The sequence below is a fragment of the Labrus bergylta genome, chromosome 17, assembly GCF_963930695.1.
Source record: "Labrus bergylta chromosome 17, fLabBer1.1, whole genome shotgun sequence".
In the NCBI taxonomy this organism is placed as follows: domain Eukaryota; kingdom Metazoa; phylum Chordata; class Actinopteri; order Labriformes; family Labridae; genus Labrus; species Labrus bergylta.
The window spans coordinates 22,690,009-22,705,062 of record NC_089211.1 but is presented as its reverse complement, the minus strand read 5'-3'; the positions used below and the strand labels follow the sequence as shown (position 1 = coordinate 22,705,062).

Below are 15,054 nucleotides of genomic sequence, written 5' to 3'. Positions count from 1 at the left end.
CAAAACATTAATATAAAAAGGTAAAAATATTTCCAAAGTAAACATATTTACAGGAAATAGATTGAATACATTTTTAAGTTTTATTTTTCTGTACATGCTGGAACATGTAAATCACCATTTGTACTCCTTGGCACTGGATGTTTTCTTAACTTTGTGAGTTCTGGATGTATAACAATGCTCTCTATAGTACCATATCATCATAGTTTGTGTTTGAAAATAAGACATTTGCTGTGACTGACTAATCAATAAATGTTAAGTATTGGATTTTAATAGACTTCATGTGAGACTGGATATGTAAAGAATGAGCCACAGGCCAAATAAAGTGAAAGGAGAGAAACATCCCAACTGTAAACCTGATGACTACTTCTTCTGCTACTTCTTCTGGTTATTTTTAGGTGCATGTGTGCGATTTGTTTATGTGTTTATCATTTATTTGTATGTATTTATTTAACAGCACTCAACGTCTCTTAATGTGCTCATGTTCTCAAGTCCAACAGTTACAAGATCTGTTTAATTAGACACAAAAAACATGAAAAGTTTAATAATAAATGTCTCTATGAAGTAGATTTCTTTTTTGTTCTAGCTGGGTTGTCTGGCATGGGTTCTTGTGTAAATGTTCTTTCTTCCTCACAAAGTTGAAGCTGTGTCCTTTCCTCCTCCCTCCACTTGACAACAGCTCTGCTCATCATCAGATGTTGGTTTTGTTTCTATAATCAGCTGTGATGAGCGATTAAGACTTAAATTGTGTTTACATATCGTCTAGTCTTCCACTGTTATGGAGAAGTGCGATGAAGCTGTTACACCATGTTGCTTAGAAATGCAGCAGAAGCTCAAAGACGTTTAATGGAATCGACTGAAGACTGGATTGTGATAAAATGTGTATTTGTTTTGACAAAAGCTGCCTTGAAGAATAGTATGAAATTGATTCTTTTTCATAGATCACATAAATCAATATCAGATGCACAAAAATTCAAATGATATCGAGTGTGCTGTCCTAGTAACGCAGCTTTATGAGCCATGTCAATTGTTTATCTTAAGTGATAGACTGTGTAAATGTAGAAATGGGCTTATTCTGAGGTTTATAAAACATAAACTTACACAGAGTGTCAAATATATTCAGGGTTTAATGTCTTTAAATATAAAGAGCCAGGGCACAGTAATGTAAAAATATAACATAGTGACCAGAACATGCATCTTTATTATACAGTATGTGAGGATATAAGAACGAGATGTGCACAAAACAACTCAAAAAGTGAGGTCTTATATTCTGATATATTGAAATGGGTCTGCAGTTCAAAACCTGACCTGTGGTTCCTTTCCCAAACGTCATTCCCCACTCTCTCTCTCTCTCTCCCTGATTTCTGACTCCATCCACTGTCCTGTCTCTAAAAAGGCTAAAAAGCCCAAAAATAAAAAAAGATGAGACTGCAGGGTAACTGAAGATGTGAACTACATTCAGTGCAGTATAGCGTATAAGAATTTGAATTGAAAGTAAATAAAGAAGTATTTATAGAAATAACTCAAAAGTTCAGGTTCCCGGAAGTTGCACTTGAGTCCTTGTACTCTAGATCAGGGGTGGGCAACTGGCGGCCCGGGGACCACATGCGGCCCCCATCAACCCTCAATGTGGCCCTCAGATCAATTTTGACATATCAATTAATTGGAAACATGAAGAAAACATGATGAAATCTGCCATGAAATCATGAAAACCAGAAATATGTCCATAATAATATTTGATCATTGGTACATGTTGAGATAAATTTGAGACATAATTGACTGTAATCATTTTTTGTATTCTACAATTTGGCCCTCTGGCAGTGAGAATTAAATGAATGTGGCCCCTTGCTGTGACCAAAGTTGCCCCATCCCTGATGTAGGTGATCTCTCAAGTAGAGTAACATAAGCACTTTGTAGAATGTTTAAAGGTTTATAACAGCTTTTAAAGTTGCATAGTTTTCTGGGAACACAGTTGTGGTTGGATTTTGGATTATTCCAATGCTCTGATGTTTGTTTTAAGGACATGTAACAGGGGTTTTAAAAGCCATCTCATAGGAGAATTTCATATCTACAGCTTGAATGTGTTTTTAAAGCTTCATTACAAAACATTAGTCAAGTCAAGTCAAGTCAACTTTATTCATATATCACATTTATAACAGCCGAGGCGGACCAAAGTGCTGTACAGTAATTTAGGCAAAATACATTACATCCAAAACATCATAAAGACACGTAAAAGCAAAAATTAAAAAGTAAATTAAAACACAAAACAATAGTAAAAGTTCTAGGAGACACCGCTGCTGGGATAAAACACTCAACTAGAGATAAAAGCCAAGGAAAAGAAATGGGTTTTTAAAAGTGACTTAAACTGTTCAGTTGTGGCAGCAGATCTTATTTTAAATGGTAATCTGTTCCAAAGTGTCAGAGCTGCTTAGAATACAATCAACTTGTTCAAAAAGTGTGACAATAGAATAGAATAGAACAGAATGTCTTTATTGTCATTATATAAGTGTACAACAAAATTATTTGGCTTCACCTTTAAAGTGCACACACATACAAACATCCACAGCTAAAAACAAGAAGAGAAGAAGAAAAAAAAAGGAACTCTCATTCAGGTAAGATGGGCAATGTAGGTAGGAGTTATTTACAGGTAGTAGCCTAACAGAATATAAATAAATATTGCAGAAATATAAAATAAATATTGCACAGCATGTGTAAACACGTTATTTATCCTTTAGTAATTCACACTTAAATGTAACAGTCGCAAACATGAGATAAAGTGAAGACTGAAGGAGCAGAACTCCCTCCTCAAAGTGTTTATCTTACTTCACTTGTTATTATGATCCATTCACTCGATAATCAACTTCTCCTCCGAGGGATCGACTTATCTGCGAGCAGCTCGTCAGCCCTGACTTCACTTGTGACTTCCACACACACACACACGCAGTTAGCAGCAGCAGCACGCTAAAACCAACTCATACAACAATATCCACACTCCACAGCCATGGCAGATCCAAGAATAAGACAAATAAAGATCAAGACTGGCATCGTGAGAAGGTAATATGCCTTTCTCTTCAGCGGAAATGGGTTTTTGTATGAACGATAGACACGTTAAGCTAACTGGCTAACTAGCCTAGCTGTGCAGGTCGTATGACGGGACAGGGGTTTGACTGTCGGTGTTTTGGGGGGCGGCCTGTGGATGAATTCAGTTCCCTTTGTTGTGTTGGCAGAAGCAGCTCTGATTTAACTCTTCTGGTGCATTTGAAAAGATCACGTCAGGTTGTAACGATGTGTTACTTTATGGTGACTTGCAGTTTTCTCTCTCAGGTGGAAACGGGAACTGCGTGTTACCATGGTTACTCAGCGGTATCTTACTGGAACCGTGTGTTACCATGGTTACTCAGCGGTATCTTACTGGAACCGTGTGTTACCATGGTTACTCAGCGGTATCTTACTGGAACCGTGTGTTACCATGGTTACTCAGCGGTATCTTACTGGAACCGTGTGTTACCATGGTTACTCAGCGGTATCTTACGGGAACTGTGTGTTACCATGGTTACTCAGCGGTATCTTACGGGAACGTGTGTTACCATGGTTACTCAGCGGTATCTTACTGGAACCGTGTGTTACCATGGTTACTCAGCGGTATCTTACGGGAACTGTGTGTTACCATGGTTACTCAGCGGTATCTTACTGGAACCGTGTGTTACCATGGTTACTCAGCGGTATCTTACTGGAACCGTGTGTTACCATGGTTACTCAGCGGTATCTTACGGGAACTGTGTGTTACCATGGTTACTCAGCGGTATCTTACGGGAACGTGTGTTACCATGGTTACGCAGCGTTATCTTAAGTGAACTGTGTGTTACCATAGTTACTCAGCGGCCTCTTGCGGAAACCGTGTGTTACCCTGGTTACTCAGCGGCCTCTTGCGGAAACCGTGTGTTACCATGGTTACTCAGCGGCCTCTTGCGGAAACCGTGTGTTACCATGGTTACTCAGCGGCATCTTGCGGAAACCGTGTGTTACCATGGTTACTCAGCGGTATTTTTGCGGTAACTGTGTGTTACCATGGTTACTCAGCGGTATCTTGCTGGAACTGTGTGTTACCATGGTTACTCAGCGGCATCTTGCGGAAATTGTGTGTTACCATGGTTACTCAGCGGCATCTTACGGGAACCGTGTGTTACCATGGTTACTCAGCGGCATCTTGCGGAAACCGTGTGTTACCATGGTTACTCAGCGGCATCTTACGGGAACCGTGTGTTACCATGGTTACTCAGCGGCATCTTGCGGAAACCGTGTGTTACCATGGTTACTCAGCGGCATCTTACTGGAACCGTGTGTTACCATGGTTACTCAGCGGCATCTTGCTGGAACTGTGTGTTACCACGGTTACTCAGCGGTATCTTGCTGGAACTGTGTATTACCATGGTTACTCAGCGGTATTTTTGCGGGAACTGTGTGTTACCATGGTTACTCAGCGGTATCTTACCGGAACGGCTTTTTTTTTTGTAGCTAATGCATTCTGTAAAAATTTCTGTAAAAATGTTATCATTTTCCTGTTGTAAATGTATGTAATTGGTAAATGGACTTTTTTCTAGTCTGCTGACCACTCTAAGCACTTTTAGGGCGCGGTCACACTGACCATCTGTACCGTGCCGTACTCAAGCATGATTGGTTCCCGCACGATTACCTCTTGTACATAACGTCGTAATACAACGCATGCACGCTTTATGTTATTATGAAGCGTGCTCAGTTGACAGAGAGAACACCTCTCCGAAGTCACACTGGCCAGACGAACTGGACTTTAGGGTTGAAGCGTGCTTGGGCATGGTACGGATGACCAGTGTGACCGCGCCCTTACACTGCAGGTCACACCCACCCAGTCACACCACATCCAAACACATTCAAACATGAGAAGTAACTAATCCCATTCATACACTGCAGATGAAGCAGCAGGGGCAACTTGGGGTTAAGTCTCTTGCCCAGGAACACATCAGACATGTGTCTGCTGGAGCTGGGAATCAAACCCCCAATCTTCTGGTTGAGAGAGGACCTTTGCTACCACTAAGCCACAGCCATCCCAAAGTTAAGATTCATTGGATCCACACACTTTCATTAAATCCATCTCACACCATCAACATATTACATTACATTACATTTATAGGAATACAGTAAAACCATAATTGTTATATTTATTTTATTTCTTATTGTGATGCTTTGACAAACCATGACAGAGATGTTTTATTCTAAATGACTTTAGAGGCCAAAGATGCTTCAAATGTTTTTTCTATTTTTGGCCTCATTACTGTTTTCTTCCTGAGGATGTATGTAGTCTCAGGATTTGCTGTTTTAGTGTTTGTCTTTGACATTATGTTGAAATGAACCCTGACATCACAAAGGATAATGACTAGAAATCCCGAGCATGTGCCTTTTTAAAAAAATAAATCTGTGTTGTACATAATGTATAGACACATTGAAAATGGGACAGAACAAAGTCTTTTTGATGAAGAACCTGCCAGGCTAATCATCCAGTTTAAACCGACCTATAAATAGAGTTTGTACCCGTGCCTGAATTTGAACAATGACCAGATTTACCATGCTGAAATGGAAAACACTGTCGACAACATTATGAGGTTAGGTGGGATAATGGGCTGTGTGAATAGTACAGTGTGTGATGGTCTGGGAGGATCTCTCGTCCATCAGGCAGACCTCTAATTCCCCGCTGTCAGCGGAGACACAATAATGTGCTATCGATTGTGTTTTGATGAGGGTCAGATTACAAACAGGCTCTATGAGGCGGTAATGACGAAGGCTTGATCTCCCAAGGAAAATAATATCACATAGTAGTACGATAGTTTATGATCCATAGCTGTACTGATGCTTTGGAGGATGAGAATAGGACTAGATAGGGCGTGGGAATAGTGGAAACATTATAATATTGACCAATACTGATACTTTTTAGGATATATAGTTTGATATTTCCTGAATTAATTGGTGCATCCCTGTGACATATCATTATATGATTGTCTTGCGCTATATGTTTTAAATATTGCTGAATCCCAGTGTTGTCATATTATAACTATCGGCCAGGTTTCACATTGTATCGGGAGTTACCCTGCAGTTACCGGCCCTAGATTTGAGATATTTTTTAACACAATTCCCTGTAAAGGTCCTTTTACTGTTTTTTAGGCTAAAGTCCCAACTTGACAGGAAGCCCTAATCAAGCTGTTACCATTTCAGTGTACAGATTGTCATTGCTTTTTGTCCGTACATAACCTAATGTCCCTCCTGTTCAGCCTCCTCCTCTTGTCGTCCTCCCTCCCTCCCTCCCTCCCTCCCTCTTCCCTCGTTCTATGTTGGAGTTTAGAGGAAACCTGCCTGCTCTTTTAGCCGGGCTTATTTCCAGTGGTTTCTGCACATTCCAGTCAGTGCCTTTCTTGCCCTAGCGAGGCGGATACCCTTAATAAAATGACAACAGTAATTTGCCTTTGTCATTCCGCTTCCAGCACAGACTACGACGCGGCTCAAAAATACAGTGCTAGTGGAGGCCGCAGCCGAATGTGTGTGTCGGCTGGCTCTAATTCCCTTTTTTTTTTCTATTTTCCAGAGAGCTGCCTTTTCCATTAAGCCTGAGGTGGCAGGTCTATTTAAAACCAGCCACGACCCCACCCCTCATTCACACGGCGCTCCAAGTCTGGGAGAAATAAGAAATTAACATCAGGAGTGGAAAGGGAGGAATGGACATTTTGTTATTAGACTGTCCTTCAGTTTTATTCAAATGATTCCAGCCTCGTTCCTCCATCTTTCTCCTCTCTTTTACCACCTTCTTTGACTCCAAACAGGTGACATCACTCACTCTGCATCAGGCTTGAGAGTGCATATGCTGCCTGTTTAAAAGCCTCTTGATGGAAGCGTATCAGAATGAGAGGTAATTGATGGAAAATATGACAGAGTGCTGTTGGCTTCCTCCGATAGGCAAGGAGCGGAGCAACATGAAGGGAAGGGTCTTCGGTAATGTGGCTGATTAATGAAGGATCGCCCACTTGCGCACACACACAGCTGATTTTATGAAAAAATTAAATTTGTGTTGTCATTCTGACAAGCAGGAGCACAGCCGGAAAAAGCCTATTAACCAGGAATCATTATCAATAGCGATATTTTCAAACTCCATTATGCCAATCAGGGTCAGAATCTGTTTAATAGATTTAGTTCCATTTGGCCCGTAATTGATAAATAATCAAAATTTATCAATGTACTCAGGCCCATTTTCACTAACAATCAAGGAAAAGAGGCCCATTTACCACCTGACTTGGTCCGAATTAGGGACTAAATTGATGATCAATTAATCTCTAAGGAAGGGTTAGTAGTGTGTCAGTGTGTGTTTGTGTGTGTTTTAGGATGTTTAAAGGAGTCTGATAAGCATTGTGATTAGGTGTGAGGTGAAATGTATGATACAGTTTACAAGAATATGTTGTTGTTTGTGGACGCCGCATGTAAACTCAACACAGAAAGTTGAGATTAAAGAATTGTCTATAAGTATAAGTTAAGATGTAATAGCAGATAAATTCAGAAAAATGGGTTTTTGATTTTTTGTGTAAAATGACACTGATTCAACCTCGTGAACTGAGCACAGGGTCTTACCTTGAGTTACATTTTTGCAATTTTCAAATACATTTAAGAAAAAGAGTCCAAGTTATTTGATTTCACTTTGTGAATATCTGTCCATCTGTTTCCTTTCCTTATGCAGTGAACAGAATGTCTTGGACTTGTAAATATTTGAGGTGTCATAATGTGAACACTGTACACTGACATTTTTTTAAAGGAGCAATGTAACTCTGACACGTAGCGTTTACGATTGGTACTGTAATGCCCTCCTCTCTAGAGTGGATTCTCACAAAGGTCACCATGTTGCAGACAATGAAGCTTCAGTGTTTATCCAGCTCTGCATGGGTCTGTAAACCTTTCTGTGTTCTAACCTCTCTCCATTTTTCAAAAGCATCTCCAACATTGATCCTAGTTTGAGCACGTTTCTGCTCGTGGAGCTTATTAGAAACATGCAGAGGCTTTTTAGGTCAGGTACAATCATTTCTATCTGAACCACTTCTCTTGACCCGCTTCCATCGCTGCAACACCTGTTGGCCTGACGTGTGCACGGCAAACTGAGGGACGTCCATATAACGGGTGCCTTAAAACCTCCTACCTTATAGTCCAAACAAATCCAGACCATTCCAGACCAGAATGTAAACTTATAAGGAGGAAGTTAACCAAAACGAGAAACCTAATACTTCGATTTTTACAAACATAGCATCTGAGTTAAAAATGTGGTTAAGGTGACAACGTTAGATTGAGGATAACATATTATGAGCTATGGTTTGACTTCGGGCTGTGCTCCAAAAAAGTTGATATGGCAATATATATCGTCATGTGCTCCTTGCAAATACGTCATGTATGGATGCAGATGTTACAGAATCAATACGGCTGAAAAGCTGATGATGACTTTTTTGGAACGATAATTGACCTATGGAGCAGTTCACAATAACACCAGAGCTCTGGGATTCAAATATTTTAATGTATTTCTAGGATCTAGTTTAAGTGTTTTAAGATGTTTGATCCTTACGCCTCTGCTGTTATTCTCAACAGTTCTGTGTCGAACGTGGTCATAATCCAAAATCAATGTATATCACGTTATGTATCGTGTTGTGACACCTGTATTGCGACACATATTGTATCGTGGGGTTGTTGGAAATACCCCGCCCTGACCTTTGATAAAAGTCTTCATGTTCCACAAATTTGCACTGCTTTGATTTAATTAAAACATATTTTTACATCTGTTAAGCTTCATAGTGCAACTTATACAAACCGTGTTCCTTAGATGTTGAGGGACGTTTTTATGATCAAGCACCCCCCCCCCCCCCCCATCCTCAGCTGCTTAAGATCACATACTGTGTAAAGCTGATCTCCACTTGGATGGCAGGACTCTGTGAGGAGGAATGATGCGTTCGCTGGTTGTTATTGAGGTGTGTGTATCTTACCATCCTGCGGGAGATGATCTCAGAGTGTCCCCCCTCAGTCAGAGGAGCGTAGGAGAGAATGAGGATGGATGGCCTTGTCTGTAAAAGGTGACCATCACAGCCTGCCTTTTTCATGGGCTCCTCTTATATTATCTGTCTGGGCAGGCTGTGCATTTGTGTTTCCCGTTTGATGGAACAACTCTGATTATGAACCGTCTCCCCCTCTCTTTCTTTCTTTCTCTTCCGCAGGCTTGCCAAAGAGGAGATTTCGTACAAAAAGGAGGCAAAGCAGCAGGAGGAGAGGGTTGAGCGCATGAGAGCGCAGGATGGCGAGGATTATAACATTAAGAAACAGGTAATGGGACTCCTCTCTGCGTTCACCTGCTGTGACTGTACAACAATCATGCATCTTAATTTAAAAGTCGTCGCACTGAGAGTTTATCACAGACAGTTTTCCCGTTGATCTCATTGTCGGGAAGTGAATTCTATCTCGCTGATTTGAGCCGCCCCCTCAGTCATGTAATGAGGTCGGTCCACAGTGATAATGAAGAATTAGGTTTTGAGAGGAGAATCATTAGTGATTTTGTAATCTGCCTGATGCAGATGTAATTATATCATGTTACTTTAGAGGAGTTTGATAATTACTGACACATGCTGGTGATTTAGTGTCCCTACCCTACTTTCCATTATCTGTCACCGAGGCCTGCTGGCCCTCCATCATTTATCTATGCTTCGGAGATAGCAGTGAAGCAAGTGTGAATGTTCTCAACCATTGGATGCGTTGCGATACATTTCGTAATACGCTTTCCCCCCTCTGTAGATGATGAGGCTTAATGACTGTTGTGGTCTTCTATGGACCCGCAAAGATTCATTTAATGGTTTTGGGTGTCATTTCTTATCAGCTATTAAATATATAACGGTGAGGAGATTTGGCAAACACATTTATATGAAAGCAGGCGGCCCAGGTTTTGATCCAACCTGTGGCTCCTTTCCCGCATGTCATTCCATACTCTCTCTCTCTTTCCCTGATTTCCCAGTCTGTCTCCTGTTCTATCGAGCTAATAAAAGGAGCAAAAAACAAACAAAATAAATCTTAGAATATCAACAAATAAAATGTATATTTGTGCAATGTGGTGGATGATGAATGGAATCACCTGTTCATTCCGCACAGCGCTGATAAGCAAATGCAATCATGTTATCAAGTAAATTTCTGGAGATAAGCCAACTTTAATGACCCAATTTAACCCTTTATTTCATCATGATGCCATAGTACTGGGTCCCAGTTAGTTTAGATGTTTACATGTTGAAGTTACAGACAAACTGCAGCGCTTGCACCACTTCTGATTCTGTTTACTGGTACCATTGAAATTCAGCGTGGTGTTTTGTTTTGTTTGTTCATTCATAGTGCGGTGGCTCCGGGCTGAGCTGCCGGCTTGGCTGGAGTTAAACGGGGAGATTGGGGAGGCCAGATGGATTATGGTTGGAGATGAGAGGTCTGAGGCAGGATGGATTAGAGGTTTTTATTTTAATGGAATCAATACGCCGTAAGTGTCGTCTTTATCCCGCACTGATGGGATCATTCCACCGCGCCGAGAGGGCACCGTGACTTTTCTCTGTTTCAGCACTTTCTCCCGCTTACTCTGCCTCACCTTGTCACATCTGGATGGCAACAAACTCGACGAGTCGTCTACAGCGTGTCAGTTATTCTGCCAGCCTGCCACCGTTATGAGTTCATCTGAGTGCCTGTTAGTGTGCACAGCCGTGTAAGTGCATCCATGTTTTGACTTTTCCCAGCCCGACGGAGGGCCAGGTGAGGAAGCATCTGTCATGAGCGAGTGTGTCTGACAGCGTTAGCCAGCTCCTCTCTGCTCTTTAGGGTGCCAGCTGGGGGAATTCCACATTAGCCGCGGCTGTGCAAGTTCCCCCCCAGGCTGTAACACAGTTTCACTCCAGGCGTAGTAAAAAACCTCTTTACGCCTGATCACGGCGCCCTCGACTCAGGGTTCCTTCATTTATCCAGGTGTGCAGTCAGATCGAGGTGCTCCCCTGCTGCCCGACTCCCCGCCCGATCGATAACTCAATAACATTTTTCATAGCGCACAGGCTTGTTGGGAGATGTTAACCATACAGAGTGTATGTGGGACACCCTGCGCGGTTCTGTCTGGAACAAGGCTGCAGAGAAACACAGACGATGAACATGCTTGTTTCTACCTTTTTCCATTTTTGTATTAATTGTAGGAGAATACATGCTTGATCATTTTTGTGATACTAAAATGATAACGGGTACTTTACTAAGGGTTAGTTTTATTGATAAAGCAGGTGATCTAACTGATTTGATCTCTGTGTGGTTTCAGTTGGAGGTTTTGCAGGAGTCCAGAATGATGATCCCGGACTGTCACCGCCGCCTGGCCGTGGCACACGCAGATCTGATGCAGTTATTGGTAAGTTACATTTCAGTCACTGTTCAACCAAAGTGTGAAAAACCTGTTTTTTTTTTGTATCCCACAACCAGACAAAACCATGTTGATCCATTTATTCTGCTTCTGTTATTGTCACTAATGTATGGCCTTGGTGTAATTGTAATTGTGGAATTGATACTGAGTGACAAAGACTGTTTTTCATGACTTTAGACTGAACTCAAAAGGCAAGCAATGTTCATTATGGCTCATTTATTTGCAAGTCATTTTACAAAGGTGAACTAGAACCAGGTCCAACCACAGAAATCTCTCTGGGCCTCTATAAGGCCCAGTGAATGAACCCTCCTCGGATATGATTTAAATCAAGGTATGCACATTCGATCAGTAGTGTTAGCGCTAGCCTCCTGGCTAACAACGGTAACATTACCAAAACAAAGAGGCTCATGTCATTTTAAGAAGAGGGGGGCTTACATTTTGAAACGGGGGACAATTTACTGGAGCAACAAGAAATCAAATGCATGTTTTTGTTGCTTTCAGAAGTAACGGTGAGTATTTAGGTGTAAAAAATAAATAATTGTTGCTTTGAGTAGAATCTACTTTATCCCACCTTAGGGATAAAGGAGACCTTGACTAGAACTAAGGGTGTTTTTTGGGCTCATATGTAGAAGTTAAAGGACAGGCATTGCTTGACACTTGTCCAGTTTAAAGTATACAAACAGCAGTGACAGTTTTACATCCTGAATTAGTGAATAGGAAAAAGTAAATGTATTTCAAATGTGTTTTGACATATCATTCAGTGGCTTTAAAACAAAACAGTAGGTTGCAATGGATAAGTGTTTCCCCAAAGCAAATTCAAATCAACTTTCTTGGTGATATACGACATGTTTGTGATTCCTGTGATCTTGAATTTGAAAATACACTCGAGGCTCACATGCTACATCAATTAGCAATGCGATGCCAAACGTTTCAGGACTGATGTTGATATGGTGCGAAGCAAACATAAGCATGCATGTCTCAGGGTCATCTCAATTAATGCAGAGCAACAGTCAGGCAGCTGCTGCTGTGAGCCGCTCACACGAGAGCTGACCTGGAATTAGCAACGTGTCCCTTTCCCTATCACTCAGCCCTATCACACTTTCTTCCTTTTAAACAGACATGCACATAGCCACACGCTCATCACAGTTCATTAGCAGCGCTGTCACTGCGAGGACCACCACAGGAACTCGTACACACTTTATTAAAGGACGCGGACACCAAACAGTCACATTGTCCCTGCTTCCATCCCTTAGCTGCTAAATTTAGATCCTGGTACCAAGATACTGACGGAAGTAAAGATGTTCTGACACCATTTTTGTCAATTCTTTAATTATTATTATTTTAACGATATTACAACCACAGTATCATTGAGAAAGAAGAGCAGTTTAATAAAAGAATAGCAGCTCTTCAGTCATTTTTACCAAAGCTGCCACAAGCTAAAGATGGAGATCAGTTGTGCTCAAATTCACAAGTGGACAAAAACCTGACGTTCTCAAGTCCTGCTGGCGGCACTTTACTTTTTTTCGCTAGCAAGCCAGTTTTGATCAGCTGTTCGGGTCTATAGTGTACGACTCAACTTGAATTTTGCAGAGTAGACTAATAAATATATTCAGAATTTTATATTACTGCATCATTTTAATCAGGCTCACAAATGTTTGTTGAACTCTATGTTACCTTGTATTGTCCTTTCCTCACAAGAGGCCACCCCATAGTGATACCCCGAGGCTACATCTCCACAGACCACGGCACAGCCTCTTGGGGAGGGAGTTCAACATGTATTCACAACAAATGTTTATTAGCCGACTTGAAATGACCAACAAACGTCAGCTACAATGCGTAGCCTAGCGTCTATGTCCGCTGGTTTCTCAATAGAGGGGTTGAACTGACCAACATCTCCGATTGCTAATATATACTTACTGTTGGCAAGTACCTCATTCAATCCCAACCATCCCTTTAACTTCTGTCTTCCTCTTCCGTTCACATTACCTTCTCTAATGTGTAAATCTCCGCCTTGAGGACACATGAAGAAGTGACGCAGTGGATCAGTTTGCAAGGAAAATCTGTTAAGAGTGCTAAAAATGAAGTAGATATGGGGCGCTGGTGGTGCAGTGGTTAGTGCGCACGCCCCATGTACGGAGGCTATAGTCTTCCAAGTGGACGGCCCGGGTTCGAGTCTCGCCTGTGGCTCCTTTCCCTGCATGTCATTCCCCACTCTCTCTCTCTCTGATTCCTGACTCTATCCACTGTCCTATCTCTCCATTAAAGGCACAAAAAGTCCAAAAATAAAAATAAGAAAGTAGATATTCGGCACCACAGATTGGATACTTGTATCAAGAATAGTTAGAGATATTGCCAAATCGATATATTTCCCACCCTTACAGGATGTCAGTTAATTTTTTACTGCTCCTCAACAATGGTCACCAGTGGCAGCTATGATACAAACATGGTGTCAGCTTTCTGTGTACGCTCCTTGTTAGAGGCAGGGATTAAGAAATGATTTTTGGTGCGTGGAGTTGACTTAATTTGGGACTTGGATGGATCGTTGCAGGGACTCACCTACTCACTTCCGCTTGGCCCTCTGACAGAAACTGAGACATTTCTAATATTGGTATCCTTATAAAAAAATCCATAAGACTGAAGTATGACCTCAGGTTCCAGGTTTGTTTTAAAATCTTTCAATGAAAAAAGTTGGATAGGGTTGTGGATTATATCCTGAAGTACCTGGCTGATTTTCCTTCTTTGTGTGTAGGATTCGGCAACATTTTTCTTAAATGGCACTAAAAGACAACCTTGTGTGTGTGTGTGTTTGTGTGTTTTCAGGAAACAGAAGAGGATTTGAGCGAAGCAGAGGAGTACAAAGAGGCCAGAAACATATTGGACTCAGTGAAGCTTGAAGGATGATTCCTGCTCTCTTTCTGTTCTCACTTGTGAGATTTCAACTCGCTGTTAAATGTTCATTCCTTTCATCAGGGCCTCGTCTGCAGCAGCGCAGCTAACCTGAATCCGTTCTGTTTTCCTTGATGTAATTATTTCTACTGTTTGCTGTTATCATTTCGCCACATCTGATCAATCCACCGCTGTGTGTAAAATCCCTAAAGAACACATGAAAACATCTAGCTCAGTGTTTTTCTCTTCAGGTTTTACCAGCCTTACTAACACACTGTCTTCATAGAAATGATTAAACATGCACATGCTTAAATTCTGTCTCTTGTCTTTACTCCATTTAGTAACAGTGTTCTTTAGTCCCCTACTGGATTGATTATTTATATATAATTAATGGTATTATTTCTATTTTTACCATTGTGCACTTGTACATGTTGCACTTCAAGAATAACTCCAGGAGTAAAAATAAATACTTAAGAGTCTGAAGATTATTTGACAACTTCATTCTCAACAGTTCAGCTTCATTATTTAAAAGAAGTATTCCAGTATACTTACTAGAGACGGTACAGGTGCAATCTAACATCGTTATCGGGTCCAATGTCGACGTAACTCGCATATCATGTATCGGAAGTCGGCGCCAATCCACGTCACCTCTCAAGAAAAGATGTTTGGGCACTTTAAACATTCTCAGCCCGCAAAGTCTCTCT

At 41.2% G+C, this 15,054-nt stretch overlaps 1 protein-coding gene across 1 annotated transcript; it reads left to right on the top strand.

Annotated features, from left to right (window-relative positions):
* Positions 1-2,892: 2,892 nt before the first annotated feature.
* Positions 2,893-14,663, top strand: tbca (tubulin cofactor a). The gene is made up of 4 exons (XM_020654003.3): positions 2,893-3,051; positions 9,261-9,366; positions 11,366-11,452; positions 14,285-14,663. The coding sequence occupies exons 1-4, from the start codon at positions 2,999-3,001 to the stop codon at positions 14,363-14,365; spliced, it is 327 nt and encodes a 108-aa protein (XP_020509659.1). The 5' UTR covers positions 2,893-2,998; the 3' UTR covers positions 14,366-14,663.
* The last annotated feature ends 391 nt before the right edge of the window (positions 14,664-15,054 follow it).